The 18772-nt window shown below is 39.8% G+C and overlaps 2 protein-coding genes across 3 annotated transcripts; both read left to right on the forward strand.

Annotated features, from left to right (window-relative positions):
• Window positions 1-864: 864 nt before the first annotated feature.
• On the forward strand, window positions 865-3168 carry LOC147145808 (claudin-4-like). 2 transcript variants are annotated; one of them, XM_086033099.1, is made up of 3 exons: window positions 870-911; window positions 1145-1263; window positions 1488-3168. In XM_086033099.1, exon 3 carries the CDS (start codon window positions 1630-1632, stop codon window positions 2293-2295), a length of 666 nt encoding a protein of 221 aa, XP_085889225.1. In that variant the 5' UTR covers window positions 870-911; window positions 1145-1263; window positions 1488-1629; the 3' UTR covers window positions 2296-3168. The 2 variants fall into 2 exon arrangements, with proteins under 2 accessions (XP_085889226.1, XP_085889225.1); XM_086033100.1 differs by lacking the exon at window positions 1145-1263 and having other exon boundaries at window positions 865-911.
• A 1139-nt stretch (window positions 3169-4307) lies between these two features.
• Window positions 4308-17410, forward strand: slc25a10b (solute carrier family 25 member 10b). The gene is made up of 11 exons (XM_086034425.1): window positions 4308-4759; window positions 8836-8955; window positions 12389-12503; window positions 12577-12625; window positions 12698-12739; window positions 12820-12863; window positions 12936-13006; window positions 14654-14746; window positions 14851-14928; window positions 15002-15058; window positions 15170-17410. The coding sequence occupies exons 1-11, from the start codon at window positions 4670-4672 to the stop codon at window positions 15269-15271; spliced, it is 861 nt and encodes a 286-aa protein (XP_085890551.1). The 5' UTR covers window positions 4308-4669; the 3' UTR covers window positions 15272-17410.
• Window positions 17411-18772: the final 1362 nt, after the last annotated feature.

The following is an 18772-nucleotide window of genomic DNA, read 5'->3' on the forward strand; positions in this document are numbered from 1 at the left end:
CTCAAACACAAAACACGAGAATGCAAGGGAAAAGTATATTCCTGGGAGAGAGACTACTGCAGATCTTGCGGAGTGCTGTATTGTGTATATGACTTCAATGAGTGAACACTAACTGGCCACGATATTATTGGTAAACCTGTCAATCTATTTAGTACCAACAGAACCTGGAACAGGAATTCTGCTTGACTAAGATAATATTGTTGATGTTATTGACATCAACAATACGTTCAACATATGCCTTTCAAAACGGGTATTATTTGAAAGGCATGTTTTTTTTTTGTGGTTGCAATTTATAGTGGTGTAGCTGCACTATATCTTCCCGAGGTTCTTACATTTTGACACTCTAACTTCTTGAAGAGATGAACATCCAAGTCAGACTTTTAACAGGAAGTCCGTACTACTACTGCTAGGTTGCTCTTGTTTTAATTCTTATTATTATTTTATGTAGTTTTGTTGTGTGCTAGATAATTTACTACGTTAACAATGTCAGAAGCAGATATTTGTCTCATGCTTTCAGGCGAAAATGATAAACAACCCTTATGGGATATTATTAATTTAAATAATTTGCATGATTATTTTTTTTATGATGAAATCCCATCAACTTTATGACTGTACTTAGTTTAAAAATGCCTGTTAAATAAAACTCAGGAAAATAAAATCGAAATTGTTTAAGAAATGACATCATTTGCAGCCATCGTTGTGATTTTCATCTGGAACATGCGCCTCTAACAAAGTGTCCTTGTGTTGTCATTTGTGGCATAACTGTCTGCGTGTGAGTTTTAAGTATGCAGTATGACACACTGCAGCCCTCCTACACTCCCTCTATACGACCAATGCACAAACAAGTTGGGCAGTCATAAGAGAGGAGTGAAAGACTGTGAGGACACTGACATTTCACACCATCAAAACTGGTAAGAGTCTTAGTTCTCGCATTTACTGCATTCCTAAGATTAAAAAAAAGATCATTTTGCAAATTTTTATTGAGCAGCCTATCGCTACAGAGTCATAATCAAAACAAAAAAGGTCATTTTCGATTGGATGAGCTATTGTTTTCATTTGTCCTCACACTGTTTCCAACATACTGGTCTCATTGGAGGGATTGATTGAGCTAGTAAATGATAGGGCAATACTGTAACGTCCTCAGGGGCGCCAGAAGGAGGAGAAAAGGGACGGAAATTCGAAGAGGAAGATAGTTCAACTTTCACAGGACCTCAAATCCCTGGCAGAGCTTCCGAATGCCTTGGCCAGGAAAACATAGAGAAGGTATCAATCCCAATGTCCTGATGACGTCCCGATCTTGTTTTTTGGCAATTATGAGGTGTATTTGCCAGCTATGTTATTGACTTTTGTGTTGCATTTCATAATTTTGGCATTTCTTACACCTGTCAACATAATCTATTCAGTACTCACTTGTAATTTCTGGAACAAGCGCAATTTCTAAGTTGGCAAGTTGTATTTCAAATGTGCAAAACATGTCATCTCTGCAGATCACTGAGTTGAAGAAGTGGACTCATCTGTGTGACTTATTACAATCACACATCTACCCAGGACTTCTTCACACTGAGGCTTCCTGTGGAGTTTTATCTGGCAGTCCTTTCAAAGTGAGCCCTTCGACTTTTTCAAGCAAACATGGCATCGACGAGTCTACAGCTGCTGGGCTTGGTGTTAGCAGTGCTCGGCTGGTTGTGTGGGATACTGGTGTGCGCCGCTCCTCTGTGGCGCGTGTCCGCCTTCGTGGGTGGGGAGCTGGTGATCGCTCAGGTGATGTGGGAAGGACTGTGGATGAACTGCCTGTCTCAGACCACAGGTCAGATCCAGTGTAAGACGTACGACTCAACACTGGCCCTGCCCACGTCCACTCAAGCCGCCCGGAGCCTCACTGTCCTCTCTCTGCTCCTCTGCATTCTGGCCCTCCTACTTGGGGTGATGGGGGCAAAGTGCACCCACTGCCTGGGTGACACCAACCAAGCCTCCAAGGCTCGGCTGAGCAGGCTAGCAGCGGTGCTTTTCGTTGTGGCTGGCTTGGCCTTCTTGATTCCCATCTCTTGGACTGCCTATGCAGTAATCAGGGACTTTTATGATCTGAATGTTGCAGCACCTCTCAAGAGAGAGCTGGGACCGGCGCTCTATCTGGGCTGGGTGGCCAGTGTGCTGCTGCTGTTGGGGGGCGCTCTCCTGCACGTTGGTTCTTCTCCAAAAGGAGGGGGAACACTGCCTGTTGGAAGAGCAGCAAAAGACAACCCACATTCAGGGGCAGTGGGTGAAGCAAAGCCACAAGAAAAAGCTTTTGTGTAAGATGTGTTGGATTTTATCGGGTGTATCAGCTCATTGAATTTTCCGAGTCATGTGTTTAAGTCAAACACAAGTGTTGTTTTACATAAGCAACTAATAAATCAAATCAGGAAAAAGAAACTTAGATTTACCGTATAAATGCATGGTTTTATTTGAACGAGTGGGGGTGTTAAATGCTGTGAAGTTTACTAATGTTTGTAGAATACATTTGTCACATTTCACTCAGCCTCTGTGTGTGTGTGGTGACTTGAGTGGGTGGTAAGCACACAGAGGGCTAGTGTATATTGTCAGTGTAAGTGTGTGTTTGATAATGTGCTTGTGCATATGTGAAAGAGCGAGAGAATGAGCGAGTGAGCGATTGAGCGACACAGAGTACTGTTGTTTTTTATTTGTGATTTTTTTTTTTATTCTGGTAGAGCCGCTGAGTTGTCCAGATTATTTTAAATTATTTCATACAGTCGTTTTTTTTACTTTTCTTTTGTTAAATTCTGGAATGTCTTTTTTGTCTATTTCAAATGTGTTGCTTACAATCATTATAAATATAATGAAAGTGTTATTTACAACCGCAGTTTTACTAATCTAAATCCGTTCAACCGAAACTGTTTTGATTATTTTCAGGGTTGCTATTAAGTTTAATAAATATTTCTGGTTTGCAAAAATAATCTAACATAAAATAATGTTATACTGAATGAACTGTTGCATTGTTTAGTATTTCATTCAACAAAGAAAATGTTTTTCTTTTTATTACTACACACTAATGTTTAACTATCATTGTGACCTGTATACACAAGAGTCCTCAGATATGCATTTACCAATTTCAAATTTAATCAATTTATTTTCTATTTATTTGAACATGTGTATTGTTAAGACTTATTGTGTTTTTTTCCCCATTTGGTATTTGTATATCAAGGATTACACAAATAAACACAGAGTTGTGTGAGTCGTTGGTGGGTTTTTTCCCCCCGTTTTTTGGAGCAATTGTTTTTTTCTGTGATCAAATATTTTGTTTTAAAAATCTATTTTTCCAGAATATTTTTTTTGTTTTTCCAGAATATTTTTGTTTATGACAAAAAAAATCCCCAAAAGAGAAAAAAATAATTCAATTAAACTAAAAAAAAATATAAATAATAAAAAACGAGATAAGAGACCCAAAAATTACTCAGAAAAACAGGATTTTTTTTCAAGTGAATGCAATACGCTCCCTTAGCCAGCCCAGCGGCATACACTAAAAGTAACATTTTACACGGCTCGCAATGCTATTTAAAAACAACAACAACAACAACAACAGTGTGTGTTAGTGTGTGCACGGTGAAAAGTGTGAGTGTCGAAAAAGTGTGGCGAGGTACTGTGATGTTTGCATACAGTTAACTGTGAATCGGGCTTTCACGGCTGTTTAACAGTGTGTTAGCACCCCCTGTTGGTGGAGGGTCGAGACTACAGTAAGTAGACAACAGTAGGCTGGATAAAAGCGTTGCTAGCGAGATGTCGCGGTCTTTCTGATCATTAAATTGTGGCTATCTCTGGCCGTCAAATAGTTCCGCCCCTGGTTGTAAAAAAAAAAACAAAACAAAAAAAAAAAACAACCCCCCGCCCCAAAACAAAATAAAAATAAAAGTACAGGCAGGTGTGTAAATATATTGGAACTCAGCTGTGAAGTTTCATCATTTTAATGATGTACAAGCACAACCTTTAACTACACGAAGGCCGGCCCATTTTACACTAACCCATAAAGTCACTCTATTTAAGGATGCCTGGCATGTGAGTATGGGTGGAACGTCTCTAACAATGCAGAGCACAGGGTCTTAGGTATATAGCACCACACATGTTGCTGGATGTATGTTTTGCGGAGTCCGGTTAAAGTGACATTGCACACAAATGGAGGCCCACGCCAGCGCTGTGGACATGTTTCTTTAAGAGCCACAAGGCCATGGATCCAGTGTGGGGAAAGTGGCGAGTGTGCGCGCGCTTGTTCAGCGAGGTCTTTGGCACTACTGTCAAGGGGCGGGTAGGCAGCTCTGGCGTCCAAGCCGTCAATTGGCTGCTCCTCCTCTCTCGATTTCAGCTGCTTCCTGGATCGCTGCACATTGTGTTAACTTGCAGTGCACGCGCGCACGCACGCACGCACGCACACTCGGTCTTGGTCTCCATAAATATGTGACGGTAGTGTTCTCGTTACATCTGGAGCCAAAGTGCACGCCTATACCGGAATGTCTGAAGATTAACGAGGTTATCTGCGGGTTCGCGGACGTGCAAGAACTACTACTACTACTACTACTGCTGCCAGTGGTAGCGCAGAGCCCATACAGCCTGACCGACCGGGAAGCAAGGAAGGCGGCCACCGCTGTAGCTGCACGGCTCGACGGTACAGGACGCATCCATGACCGAGAAACGGATGTCGCGGTGGTATTTCGGCGGCTTGGCGTCCTGTGGAGCCGCCTGCTGCACGCATCCTCTGGATCTCCTCAAGGTGAGGGGTTGTGACGCTAGGTGACCCTTTTTCCACAGTGGGGTGTCGGGGGGTGCAGGCCTAAACACAAACTGCAGCTTTTCTCAACAACACTCATGATTTACAACATTCACTCTCGGATCAATATGTAGTTGCCTCATTTGATGCTCGATGTGTAATTTTCGCTGTTTACTGTTGCTGTAGTTTCTGTCATCGTGCACGTGGCAAATATAGGCCAAACGTTCAGTGGTCCAGGTGGTCGTATTGATAACAATAATAATACTGATAATAATTGATTATAATAATAATAATAATGGTGATGGCAGATTGCAATTTTCAAAATTGCACAGGAAAAGAAGCCTAGATTTGCTATACGTACATGCAAGGCATATTGTTTTCCCATAAATTGGGAAATAATTACGGTCCCGGTGTCATTATTAATGGTGTGGCAAATTGGTACTTCCTAACCTATTGTAGTCTGAGTCGGAATATGTATTGTAAAAGTAGTTTGAGTTTGATTTAACCCTTTCAAGCACAGTGGTCACTACAGTGGACAGCTATTTAAAAGTTGTTTACGCCTATATTAATTAATCTAAAAAAATATTTACATTCTAAATCATATAATCAAATAATAATTCATGCATGAAGATGTATTGATTTGAATCTGTATTTTTAAACAGTGAAATGACATCAAACAAACCAGACAGACTAGATTAAAATTAAAAACAAATCGAATTGCACGTATTTGAAAAGAACAAGTAAAACTTGAATTTAATTTGATTAGTACTACTGAGGCGGCACGGTGGTCGACTGGTTAGCACGTCCGCCTCACAGTTCAGAGGTCGTGGGTTCGATCCCGGCTCCGGCCTCCCTGTGTGGAGTTTGCATGTTCTCCCCGTGCCTGCGTGGGTTTTCTCCGGGCACTCCGGTTTCCTCCCACATTCCAAAAACATGCATGGTAAGTTGATTGGATACTCTAAATTGCCCCTAGGTGTGATTGTGAGTGCGGATGTTTGTCTCTGTGTGCCCTGCGATTGGCTGGCAACCAGTTCAGGGTGTCCCCCGCCTACTGCCCAAAGACAGCTGGGATAGGCTCCAGCACGCCCCGCGACCCTTGTGAGGAGAAGCGGTACAGATAATGGATGGATGGATAGTACTACTGAAACATGACTCCACTGTAAAAGCTGCAAGGAAATAAGAACATATACTTACAGTATGTGAGACTCAACACAAGAGCTCTAACAAAAGTACCACAATAATAAGGCCCAGGTTTGATGGACACAGTCAGATAAGTACGGAATTTGTGATTATGGGGGTAGTTGCCTTTTGTTACATGACCTGAGCAAAATTAGAAACAGCTTAGTATAGGTGTGGCTGTTCACTGCTGCAAACTGCTACCACAAAAATAAATATTGTAAAATGAATACTTCTGTCAGTCAAACTGGGCATTTTTATCTTTGTAATTGCTGCATCCTGTTGATAGACTTGAGGTTTTGTCATGGAATGTATGGGAATTTTAGTCATTATTTATTTTAAGTTTTAACAAGGCCAAATTTGTGTGTGTTATATTCTTTTCAATATGCAACCTCTACACAGATGCATAGTAGGGCTGCATGATGGAAAAACATGCGATATGGATGTTGACTATAGCAATATCGATATTATTGCGATATTTAGCATATATTTAAAGAAATTACATTTTTATCTAATGACAGAATTTTTCATGCGACAAAATAAGCAAACTCAATGCGTTCTTAGCGAATTAATTGTGATTCTTCTAGATAATGTCCAACTGGATGGTGATGCACATTCAAATTTGCATCTGGTCAAATTCAGATAAAAGCTTACAATTCCATAAGAAAATTATTGCATGTCTTTGCGATACGCATATTGCATTGGCCATTATCGGTATGTCAATATTTTTTTTATTATATTGTGCAGCCCTGATAGATAGATAGATGGATGGATGGATAGATAGAAGTTTTATCATTAGTGCCTTAATAATTGTTCCAGGTTACCAATTCCTGTATGTCTATGCTGCTTCTACATATTGCTTCTGGGCAAACTACTGCATAGACTCATATCAGACAGAACACAAGCACTTCAATGATATGGTAAATGTTGCATCACATGACCTTGACAACACTAACTGGCCTCTGGGGGGAATTATGTTGTGTGTAATTATTGACTGGAGGCCAGTAATCACAAACGTTAAGTCAAGAGTCACGGTCTGATCACTTGTCTTTTGACATGATTTAGCTGTTTTTGACTTTGGAACACCATGAAGAGACATTGTGAAAGCTGCTTTGTGCATTTAATTATTTTATTCAACAACTTTGTGAGAGTAATATATATTTATTTATTGTCACCTATTGTGTACACTGTTATTCACACAGTTTTATGGAGGCAGTCACATTGCACATTAAAACTGGGCAAAAGAGAAGTGAAAGAGTTAAACCAAATCTGCTTAGTAAACTGTTACTTGTATAATCCATGGCCATCTTTTTCCGGCATTCCTCCAAAGTACAGGGAGGTTTCTTTTCACTTTGCCAACTTCTGCAAACCAATCAGAGGACACTGGGCTTGCAGTGAGGAGGGGGGCATTTAAAGAGACAAGGGCTTTATGCAGTATGTTAAAAGGTTCTTCCTAGAAAATTACATTGGTAGTTGCAGGTAAAATTAACAGGAAATCCTCTCTGGTGTCTCTGTTCTGCAAGTGTTTCTGTTACTAAATTTGTGACACAATGAGGTGCAGTTAAGGGACTGCGTTTCATTCGGTATATATTTGGGTTGACAATTTGAGTTACAGCCCTTGGGAGTAATGTGTCTCTGCTGCTCAAAGCAAATATACATTTCACGGGAGGAGTACTATCAAGCTAATTATCTCGAATGGAATACACACCGCATGCTGTGTTCTTCCATTATAAATGAATGTGACATACAGTACAGGCACATGCACACGTCCTCTGTTTTAGAAAAGAGTCATTTTTCAGTTTCTAGCCTATTGTATCCATTCTTTGTTATCCCTCCACAAATACAAAACCTGCACCTTCGAGTGCAAAATATTAAGTGCTTTTTGTTATTTCCATCTGACTTAATTTATATTGAAATTAAAAATGTGTATAGGAATGGAGGAGATCAAATGATGGTAAGATGGGTGAGGTGAATACAGCTTTAGTAAACAATACTGCTTTAAAGACTGAGAGGCCTTCAAACAAAAATAACTGTTAGAACAGAGGACAAAGGCCACATTTTGAAATGGCTGCCCCTCTGAGGACATCTGCTTTATAGAAAACCGTTACGTTACAGTGAAGCTGTCGCAACATTCTCTTTTTATTAGGAAAGCTAGTTTTCTCATGACATGATGGTGTCAAATGGCTTGTGGGTTTTGAAAGCTCCTCTGTCTCAGAAAATGAAGATGATATTTTTTAATGGATTAAAGCTTTTCATAAACTTGTTCTAAAGTTCACCAGACAATAGAGCAGAAAAAAAGGATACTGTTAAGGGATACTGTGAAACTTGCAGAATCAGGATTTTGCAAAAGTCACTGGTCAGCTTCCTCTCAAACAACAAAAACGGCTATACTTCAACAGGGAACCGTTTATTTACATTGACCTATTTAAATACGTGTGTTAGTTTTAGGGATGGGCATTTCATAACATTTTAAAGGAGAAAATAATTACTAAATAAAAAAAGAATAATACAATAATTTAAAATGTTTCTATCAATTTTAGATTACACTGATACTATGGGATGTGTTTTACATATTCATATCAAGAGTAAACATATTTTTACAATTATTTCGAATTTTAACCAATACTTTGTAAAGAAAAAAAAATCAATTCACACTGGACAGTCTTCTTAATGGTCATTTAATTTAATATTTGATTATTATGCCCTTTGTTTCAGCAAAATTCACCACCAGGAATAAGACACAAGTTTTACAAATGCCCTCACACAAATAAAGAAGTGTCATCAAGGTGGTGAATTTTTCAGAGGGAAGTCAAGACATGGTGGTGACAACAGCTCACATACTGTAGGTGAAAGAGCTGCAGTATTCAATTTCAACCCAATGATGGTCTAAGTGTTGTTTGCAGGTGCACCTACAAACACAGCAGGAGGTCAAGAAGAGGATGTTTGGCATGGCAGTTCACGTGGTGAAGAACAATGGGGTGCTTGCTCTTTACAATGGCCTTTCTGCTTCCCTTTGCAGACAGGTACAGTATGTGCATGTTATTGTCAACTCTTTCCTGAGTGTCATGTTGAATCAAACTGTTTTAATGACTTACTACCTACTTCATTATCTCCAATTGCACAAGCTGAAGTGGTCCAGTGCAGCCACTTGACCATAAATTCTGTTACTCTATATAACCGCTTACCTACTCAGGATAACGCATGGGAAACCTTCACTGTGACCTCAAACGTAACAAATTGTCACCTGCTCAAAGGCAGAATTCCTCTGCCTTTAATTCAATTAAATATAATCTTTTTTTCCCATTCGAAGTATATACAGTATTTTAGTTACCTTTTATTTTGATGTAAGGTATGGTAGCTCTTCCCAGTCGGCATCTGATGTCAATTCCAAATCAACAAGACATCAAACACTGATGTCAAATTGTCTTAAGTTGGTCGAAAACGTAAATCAACATGACATCAATTGTTTCCAGATATCAAATCAATATCAATTTGGTGTCAAGTTTTGTACAGCAATGTTGTTTTGATGTCAATTATATTGATTAACAATGTGTGATACAGTAATTGGATGTGAGATTGATCCTTTGGTTGGACCTAGTGGTTGGCGATATGGCAAAAATATCACTGTGTGTGCTGCGATTGGTTAGTCGGGTATGTGGCATTGGCCTCATAGAGCTAAACTATATGTATGCACTAGAATGTGCCCTATAGACCAGTGGTCCCCAACCACTGGGCCGCGGACCTCTACCGGGCCGCAGGCGACTTTGGACCTGGCCGCAGCGGACTGCACAGATGAAAGAAAAAAAAAAACATACAGTGCATCCGGTTTATTTATTACCTGAAGCTGAAAAATATTTTATTTTGAAAAGTGAAGGGTTTCCTCGTTACATCCATCTATGACTCTCTTAACGCATGTCAAGTTGCCTCCGTCGCATAACGCTAATATAAAATGTACAAGCTAGCAAATGAGTCAAATAAACAGACGTATTTGGAAAGTTTTTTGTGGATTTGGATGGCCAAGATCAGTGTTTCCTCACCTTTATTGCACTAAGCTAAGGCACATGTTTTACATTAGAAAAAGCTTAAAAGCACATCATTAAACAAAAATTTCACAAAAAAATGGATACACGGGTAGATTATGTACCTTATGCCATCTAATGGAAGATAGCATAGGTCCAGTTGATGAACAAAGAGACATTATTGTAGTAAATAAATAATTTCCCGCTGCATACCTGATGGTCTTTAATTGCAAACTAATGTGCAACTGTACATTGGTTGGGAATCACTGATCAGTAGATTTGCTAGAGCTTACCAGGATTTGTTTCCTCAAAGTTGTCTGATAATTTCAGCAACATAACCATTTTCGGAATGTAAAATAAAGAAAATTAAGCAAATGAAGCAGAAGATACTCGTTCAGCAAATCACACATTTCATTTTAACTCCAATCAGTGAATGCTTTACTTCATATTGTAAAACGACTTTGTACAACTTGAACGTAAATTATTAGAAAAGCAACTGAACAAATACAATCACCTTCCTTTGTCCCCATGTACCTTTTCCAAATAGTTAGGGCCCGAGCAGTGACCGCTGCGAGGTCCCTATTGTTTCTGTAGAAATTATTATTTTTCTGCATGATCGCATTTTTGACTCCCTATATATGCACGAAAACTCACCAAACTTTGCAGTCTCATTGGGCCTGGCGAAAGTCTTTATATTTTAAAGTCGCTGTAAACAATGCAAACTAAATGGCTCTGTAGCGCCACCTAGAGTGGCAAAATAAAAAACAATCCCGGCCCATTTGACCTAGGCCTACGAAAATTGGCAGGCACGTGTAGCACCCTGAGATGTCCAAAAAAGTCCATTACAGCATTAGTCTAAAGTGTGCAGGAAGTGAGGTATGAATTTTTGAATGTCCAATTTTGGTCCATTTTTGGACATTTACAGGGTGCCTACTTTTGCACCCATATCCCGTAGGATTCGTCCGATTGACTTCAAACTTCGAATATGTCATCTTAAGACCTGGGGCAACAACTGGGAACATTTTTTTTGAGTTTTCGGGCATCAAATTTGGTGTACATTTTTTCCTTCGCCATACAGGAGAAAAACCTTAATAACTCCCCTGCACATGCTCCAACAAATTCCTAACTTCACCAGTACCTAAAGATTCGCGACCTAAAGACATCTATATGCTAATATTCTGTTATGCATATAGCGCCACCTAGTGACGACCAAAATTGTCATTTTTTTACAATTCTATTTATTGCACGGAGCCCGCTGAAGGAATCCGAATGAAAATTTGTCAGAAAAGCCTCAAGACGTTGATCTTGCTGTACGCCGAATATTGTGACTTTTCGACGAAGGGCAAGGCCATGATAGTGCCGCAAAGTCTGATTATTCACTGTGACAATAAATGCAGTTTTAACTTGACTCAGATCATCCAATCTTTTCGAAATTTTTCATATTTGATGATAGCCAAGGGCTGAAGACATCTACGAACTTATTTTTCATCGTAGTGGTAGCGTCACCTAGTGGCTGAAGGAAATACATGTTTTTTCTTTTTCAATGTTTTTATCCTAGCAGGTTAACAAGGTCCATCTCCTCTTTGCTCGGAAGAGTGTTTAGGCCTTCCTGATATTAACATACGAAATTTGTGATTTTTTTGTGAAAAGCTGTTGCCATGGCAACGGGCAGTTCGTCAATAAAACAACGCTGATTTTGAGGGTCTGAACATGCACGAAATCTCACGAAACTTTACACACACATCAGGCCTGGCGAAATCATCAATATTTTATTATTTTATTTTGTAATTTGTAAGTAATGGCGCGCAAGCGCCCCCTACAAATTTGTAAAAAATCAGCTCTGGGTCTACGTTTCACCGAGATCTACGAAAATTTGGTGGTATATGTAACAGTTCAAGGCCTAACAAAAAAGTCTCTTGGAGTCATATGCTAAACCAAACAGGAAGTCGGCCATTTTAAATTAACTTTAAAGTATGAAATCGCTCCGATTACAATAGCTGCTGGAACTTGACCCACACTATAATTTCTTATGAAAAATTACTCACATTTGATAAGAGTCAAAGCCTGAAGACATCTTCGAACTTATTTTTCATCGTAGTGGTAGCACCACCTACTGGCTAAAGGAACTACATGTTTTCTCTTTGATGTTTTTCTCCTTGCAGGTGAGCCAAATCTACCTCATAATTTCTCAGAAGAATCTGTAGACCTTCCTGATGTTAAAATACCAAGTTTGTGATTTTTCTATCACCATGGCAACGGGCACTTGTGGCAAAATAGCTGGCCGTATACAAAATAGCGCTGTGAAAACATTTGCGAAGTAGCGAGTCCGTGAAAGGTGACCGCGTTGTAGCGAGGGACCACTGTATACCTTAATTGAAAATAGTACAAAAGGCTTTTTGTAGCTCAGAGGTCTCGTTTCTTATACTCTCCTCCTCAGATGTCGTATTCGCTGACCAGATTTGCCATCTATGAGACTGTAAGGGACGTGATTGGAAACAAAAGCCAGGGCCCCATGCCTTTCTACCAAAAAGTCTTGTTGGGAGCTTTTGGAGGTCTGTGCACGCACGCCCACACAGAGACGTGCACCAATGCAACAATAACCTAACAATATTTGTACTTAAATAGGTTTCACTGGGGGCTTTGTTGGCACGCCAGCAGACATGGTGAATGTCAGGTAACATGCCAAGAATGCACTTAGCTTTCAAGTAATGTTTGCTCATTTATTTATGTGTATTTTTGTGTCCAGAATGCAAAATGACATGAAACTACCGGCAGAACTGAGGAGAAAGTAAGTGGTGCATAACATCAGCAAAATGAAATCACCCAACATTAAACCTCTATGAAAACTGCACCTAAACGTGTTTTCAGCTACAAACATGCCATCGATGGGCTCTTCAGAGTTTTCAGAGAAGGTAACGCCAGCAACATGTACTGTGACTGCAAAATAAAACATTGTCATTTCTGACCTCTGCGCTCTTCCACAGAGGGTGTAAGGAAGCTGTTCTCAGGAGCTACCATGGCATCCAGCAGAGGGGCCTTAGTCACTGTGGGACAGGCAAGTATAGTTAATTATGTTCAAATGTTTGCATGTATGTTTGACTTTTAAATACATGTTTGTTTTGTTAAACAAAACAAACTCAAAACAAAACATAAATGTTATGTCAGGCACATTCTAAATGAATACTCGTCTGCAATACGGTAACTAAATTGAATTGAAGTCATTTAATGGCACATTAATGCATTATTGTTCATTCGATATTTGAAATGAATTGGGAAGTGGGTGAAATGGGAGCATTTAAATATGAATTAGTTATGAATGGGGCAATGAAGCAAGAGCTTCACTCACGCACGCACGTTTGTGTGCATTATAGTGTACGGTCATATGAAAGTGCGATGGCTCTAAATTAACCATGACTTGATCGTTCAAGGGTGTTGGGTACTTAGTTGTAACAAAACGATTGCTGGGGGCAAGACTCTGTTGGTGTATTTAAGCAGTTACGTGTCTATGTCTCCATTTGTGTGCATAATCATTCTTATTGTGTATGGTGTGTACACACACATCTGTATCTGCATTATCCCAACAAATTAGTCTCTAACTACCAGATCTTTTACTTAAAGAGGAAAATCGACCCAAATGACATTTTTTTCCAAGAATATTTTCCAAGAATATTTTCCCAGCAGGCCCACTAGTTGAAACACAGCATTCTGATGAATGAGTTAAGCAGCAAAAGCCACCATTCCAGCCATCTCAGGGTGCAGCCATTTTTGTCACTTCTGTCGACTGAAAATGACATCACAACTGCTCAGGGCTCAGGTAACAGCCACTCACAGCTCAGCTTCAGAAAACAGGTGAGCAGTGATTGGTCGTTATCTGATTGATTAGTCATTGTCAGTTGACAGAAGTGACAAAATCTCTGGCCGCCCCCAGAGATGGCTAAAAACAAGTGGATTAACTCTTATTCCACAAACACAGTATTTATCAGAATGCCGCAAAATTAATCACAATGCCGTGTTTCAACTAGTGGGCTTGCATAGAACATATTCTTGAAAAAAAAAAAAAAAGTTAGAGTTGACTTCCACTTTAAGCAGCGACATGATTTTGAAAGGCTTTCAACCTACCTTACAAGCAGACGTTTACATACATACATATACGCTTACAGTGCTATTCGTAGTTTAACCTTAAAGCCAACCAAGGTCCGATGAGATGCGAGATTTATATGTCACTTATAATTGTGAACATGAGAGTCAAACTGTTGTAATAGTGACAAATTGGATCAGCGTTTTGAAGCGGATTCAAGTATTCAAAAAAAAAATAAAATGTGTTGTTTGGGATGAGTGAACACCTCTTGTGACTTCCAATGATTCGACATTTGCTGCAGAATATCAGAGGCAAGGCCATGGATGCCATCGAAGACCATGGCACTTACTAACTGTCCAATCAAATGTCTCAGCATTCAGTCCGTTATTTGCAATGCCATTGCAAATGTGATTATGAAATAAATGGTAAGGTAGTGTAGAATGATAGAAACTCTATTCATGCCACCGTGGAAATGAAAAAAGCGGCGGTCTCTTTGACTTTTGAGGCCTAAGACAATTACAGAATGCGGCTGTCCGTCTGTATTGCAACTAAGGTGTGAGGCTTCACCGTGGTGACAAAGAACTGATGAGTTCCTTCATAACCCACATTTTCTATACCCTTCAGTTGGCATGTTACGACCAGGCCAAGCAGCTTGTGTTGGGAACGGGGATGCTGGGCGATAACATGTTCACACACTTCCTCTCCAGCTTCATCGCTGTAAGTGTCATGTTAATCAAATGGTTTGATCACCGTGGGCTAGATGTGCATCTGAGAGTGTGCTATTAGGAATGAACCAGTGTTTTCATGTGAACCTTATGCAGGGAGGTTGTGCAACGTTCCTTTGTCAGCCTCTTGACGTTCTAAAGACTAGACTCATGAACTCAAAAGGAGAGTACACTGTGAGTGCCTCTTTCCTCCTCATTGTCACCTCTTAATCTCGAATTGATCTAACCGGTGTCATTTTACTTTCAGGGTGTACGACATTGCTTACAAGAAACTGCCAAGTTGGGTCCTCTGGCATTTTATAAGGTAGTGAGCAACACTTTGCTTTCAAAATGACAGGACTCAAATGTCATTGACTTTTTTTTTCCTCCAAGCTGCACTAGACATTTAAAATGATCTGCTTACTTTGTGTCTCAGGGCCTTGTTCCTGCAGGGATCCGCTTGATTCCTCATACAGTGCTCACATTCATCTTCCTGGAGCAACTGAAAAAGAACTTTGGGATTCGCATCGTCTCCTGATGGCAAAGTGCGACTGGCCAGTATTGAACCACTCTGCTGTGATCATCGCGGAAGAGCGGAAGCCACGGATGGCTTGGTTACGCTGCTTCCTCCTGCTCTACCTCCACTTTGTCATGGCGTGAAGCTGAGTGTTTGCACATTCGGAGGGATAAATACTGGAACAAGATCTTTCTGAAAAATGAAAATTCTAAGGTGTGGTGTCAGGATTATTGTAATAGCCTGCTACCCTAAGACAGACAAACATGTCCTATATGATTTCAGGTATGTGATTATGTTTTAATTTGATTATTTCAAGTGTCAGGATTGATAACATCTGAATTAATATGACCGATTTTATTGTGACTTAAACTAATTCCTAATGCCTTCATTTAGATTTAGATTAATTGTATTGATTTATTTGCGCACTGGAAATACTTCTTTTTGGGGGCAGGTGGAGAAAAAATATGCCGATCATAGACAGCTGTTGAAATAGTGTATGCCAGGAAAACAAACACATTTTCAGCCACCACAGTATTTGCACGTAAATAGCAATGCATTGTAAACAAATACAGCCCAAGTTGATATGACTAGTCTGTTATATGATTGCATATTATTCATTCCCATCTGTACTGACCAAATGTCCAGTCCTTTATTTTACACTACAGGAAGTCCTGGAATTACGACTTACGGGACCTACGATGTTTCGACTTTACGACGCCCGTGCCTCTTCCGCCATTTTGTCCCCAGCACCATAGTGACTACGTTTACATGCAGTCAATATTCGCTTTAAGGTCAAAATTCTGATTTCTGAAATATTCTGAATAACCTGTTGAAATGAGTGAACGGACAGAGTTGCTCCGGCATTTGAATGAGCCACTGTGTACGGCGACGCACGGCGTTGTGACTCAAATGGACGTCATTTCTGCGTGTTACTTTCAACTGTCAATCAAACACTTGATATTCATGTCAGTCACCACAGGAATGAAGCAGCCGGTTATCCTCCTCGCTCCAAAAGTGTGCTTTTGTGCTGCATCTTTGAGCTTGTTTACCTCTGCTTGTGTATTTACGTTGTGTTGTGCTCCAAATACCACACTTCCGCATACAGGCACTTCCTGCACTACAAAGACCAGGATTCCTTGCGTTTGAGCATGCGCAGAGTGTCTCGATCGTGTCTGCGCGCCAGCAGTAGCTTTGCCTTTTTTTACCCTACTCTCCTTCTTCTCTATCCACCTCCCAGCAGTAATGTAAATTACAGCATCCTATGTTTTCAATGTATTTTCGTTTTTTTATAAGTAAACTAAGTATTTTGACGTAAATTTCAACTTTAACGGTGAATCCGACATACACGGAAATTCGGATTACAACGGCAGTGTAGGAACGGAACTCATTCGTAAATTGAGGACTTCCTGTACACTATTGTTGGTATTGTACTCATTATTTTCGAACTGGAAATCAATTAGAAGTCTATCAAGCTCTGTGGCCTTATTCCACAAATCTGCTAATAGTTGTCTAATTGTTGAGGAGTGGACCATATTGTCTCATTAACATAATCTGATATTCTAGTAATGGTACCCCCCCCCCCCCCCCCCCCAACCTTCTTTAAATTTTAAGAATGACTTAAATACAAAAATGGAAGAACCATTTAATACAAAAGTTGTACAGCAGTGAGTGGTACAGGTGGCATTTATTGCCCAGTTCAACACATGTCAATGTGATGATTTAGGAACCTACAATTTTTGAGAATGGCACTTTATTGAAACCCTGAACTAACATTAACAAACTGCTCTGCAATTAAACATGTTTTGGTATTTTAAGTGTGAGAGCAGGAGTTGTATGTGCCATCAGTGATGATCTGTCGTGATGCTTCGGCCCAGATGAGAATGTTGCCTTACTCTGTGTGTCCTCTTGGGGGCAGTATAGCAGTGGGGAGTTTGGGTTCAGTCCCATCATCAGCCTTGCGCCTTCATCCCAGGTTAGAATTTTGTAGAACCACCAGCTTGACTTGTGCTGCATGTCCTCGATAATGTGACCTACGGATCAGCCTTACTAACCCAACTGTATGAACGCACACACCTGTTGCCATGTGTGTTGTTTATGCATTTTTATTGCCAATAAAGGAACAACTTTTTTTTTTTTAATTAAAACACTAATGAAAATATACATGTGATTCTGTTTGCTTTCTCAGTGTGTGAATTACAAGTTAGGCTTCAAGTTAATGCATTTATGTATTCTAAATAAGACTACATCTTAGGGTTTTTTTTATGAACCTGCTGCTGAGCCCAGCAACATGTTTTAAGCACAACATTGCAATGAAGTGGAGCTGCTTTGTTCCTGAGATCAGATGAACATACAGCATCCATCACATTGTTAATCAGGATGACCATTGATGTACTGTATGTAGGAATTACCTTAATTTCCTAGGTACAATGTGAATTTTTTTTTTCTATAAAAACAAAAAATGAGGGTGCATCCAGTACAATAGGCTACATGAGTACAAGTGAAATTAAGAAAACATGTCACACTGCATAGACATTTACCGGTATTGGTTGTGGAAAAAGGTATACTTTCATTCCAATATGAAATGTAATGTCTAATGTTACTTCATATTCATATATTGTAGAGAGGTGGGCCACCTGAGCCTCTAAAGCACATGGAAGGACATTATGTGGGTGCAACAATTGCAACACTCAAGTGATGCGTTTATAAACAAAAGATGAATTGATGAATTGAATTGGAATAAAATGTATTTCACTCTGTAATGCGCTCATATCCAACCAACACATTGCAGTGACCCAGTCTGACGTTAAATCCCGTGCTACCTGCCGCTGCGATTGTGAACCGCGGCAACATTACAGTACATTGTGAAAACATATTTAAGGTGAATTTGCTGTTTACACAGCTAGCTTTTGATGTGTGCTCAGCATTCAGGTAGGTTGGTGCCACACGGGGCCGGGTCTAGACAGGCATGTATGAGGGGGCAGCCACAATTCTTGAGGGGGCATTGTGTTCCAGCACCTTTTCCCATGTCTAAGTGACAACACTGGCTCATTTGCATACTGAAAGGTGATTGGAAATTGGGTCTCATCTCGCTGCAGACAGCTATCCCTCACAGCGAGCCGGCAGCAGGCCGGAGGTCTGAGCGGAGTGAAAAGGGAATATGCAGAGTGGAGTCAGCAAACATGACATGAAAAACAACTTGATAAATGTTATATTTGAATGAATGAATGAATAGTTTATTTTCGGTTGTACGCATAATACATAAAAGAAAAATACAAAAATCATTTCAAATATCAATTGACAACCGAAAAAAAGTAATAAGCGGAAACACCAGGCTTATTATTGCCTATCCTATACCGGCCCATGAATAGAACAAGATAAATAAATGAATAAATACTATACACTAACATTCATACACTCATATTTGAGGGGGCAAGCAAAAATGCAATTTTATGCAAAAATGTAACTATTACTATCGCCAGCCACGAATCTTCTAATTTACTATTATACAAAAAAATGAAGGAG

Source organism: Filicampus tigris, chromosome 6 (assembly GCF_054856515.1).
Source record: "Filicampus tigris isolate MCC_2025a chromosome 6, RoL_Ftig_1.0, whole genome shotgun sequence".
Taxonomy (NCBI): domain Eukaryota; kingdom Metazoa; phylum Chordata; class Actinopteri; order Syngnathiformes; family Syngnathidae; genus Filicampus; species Filicampus tigris.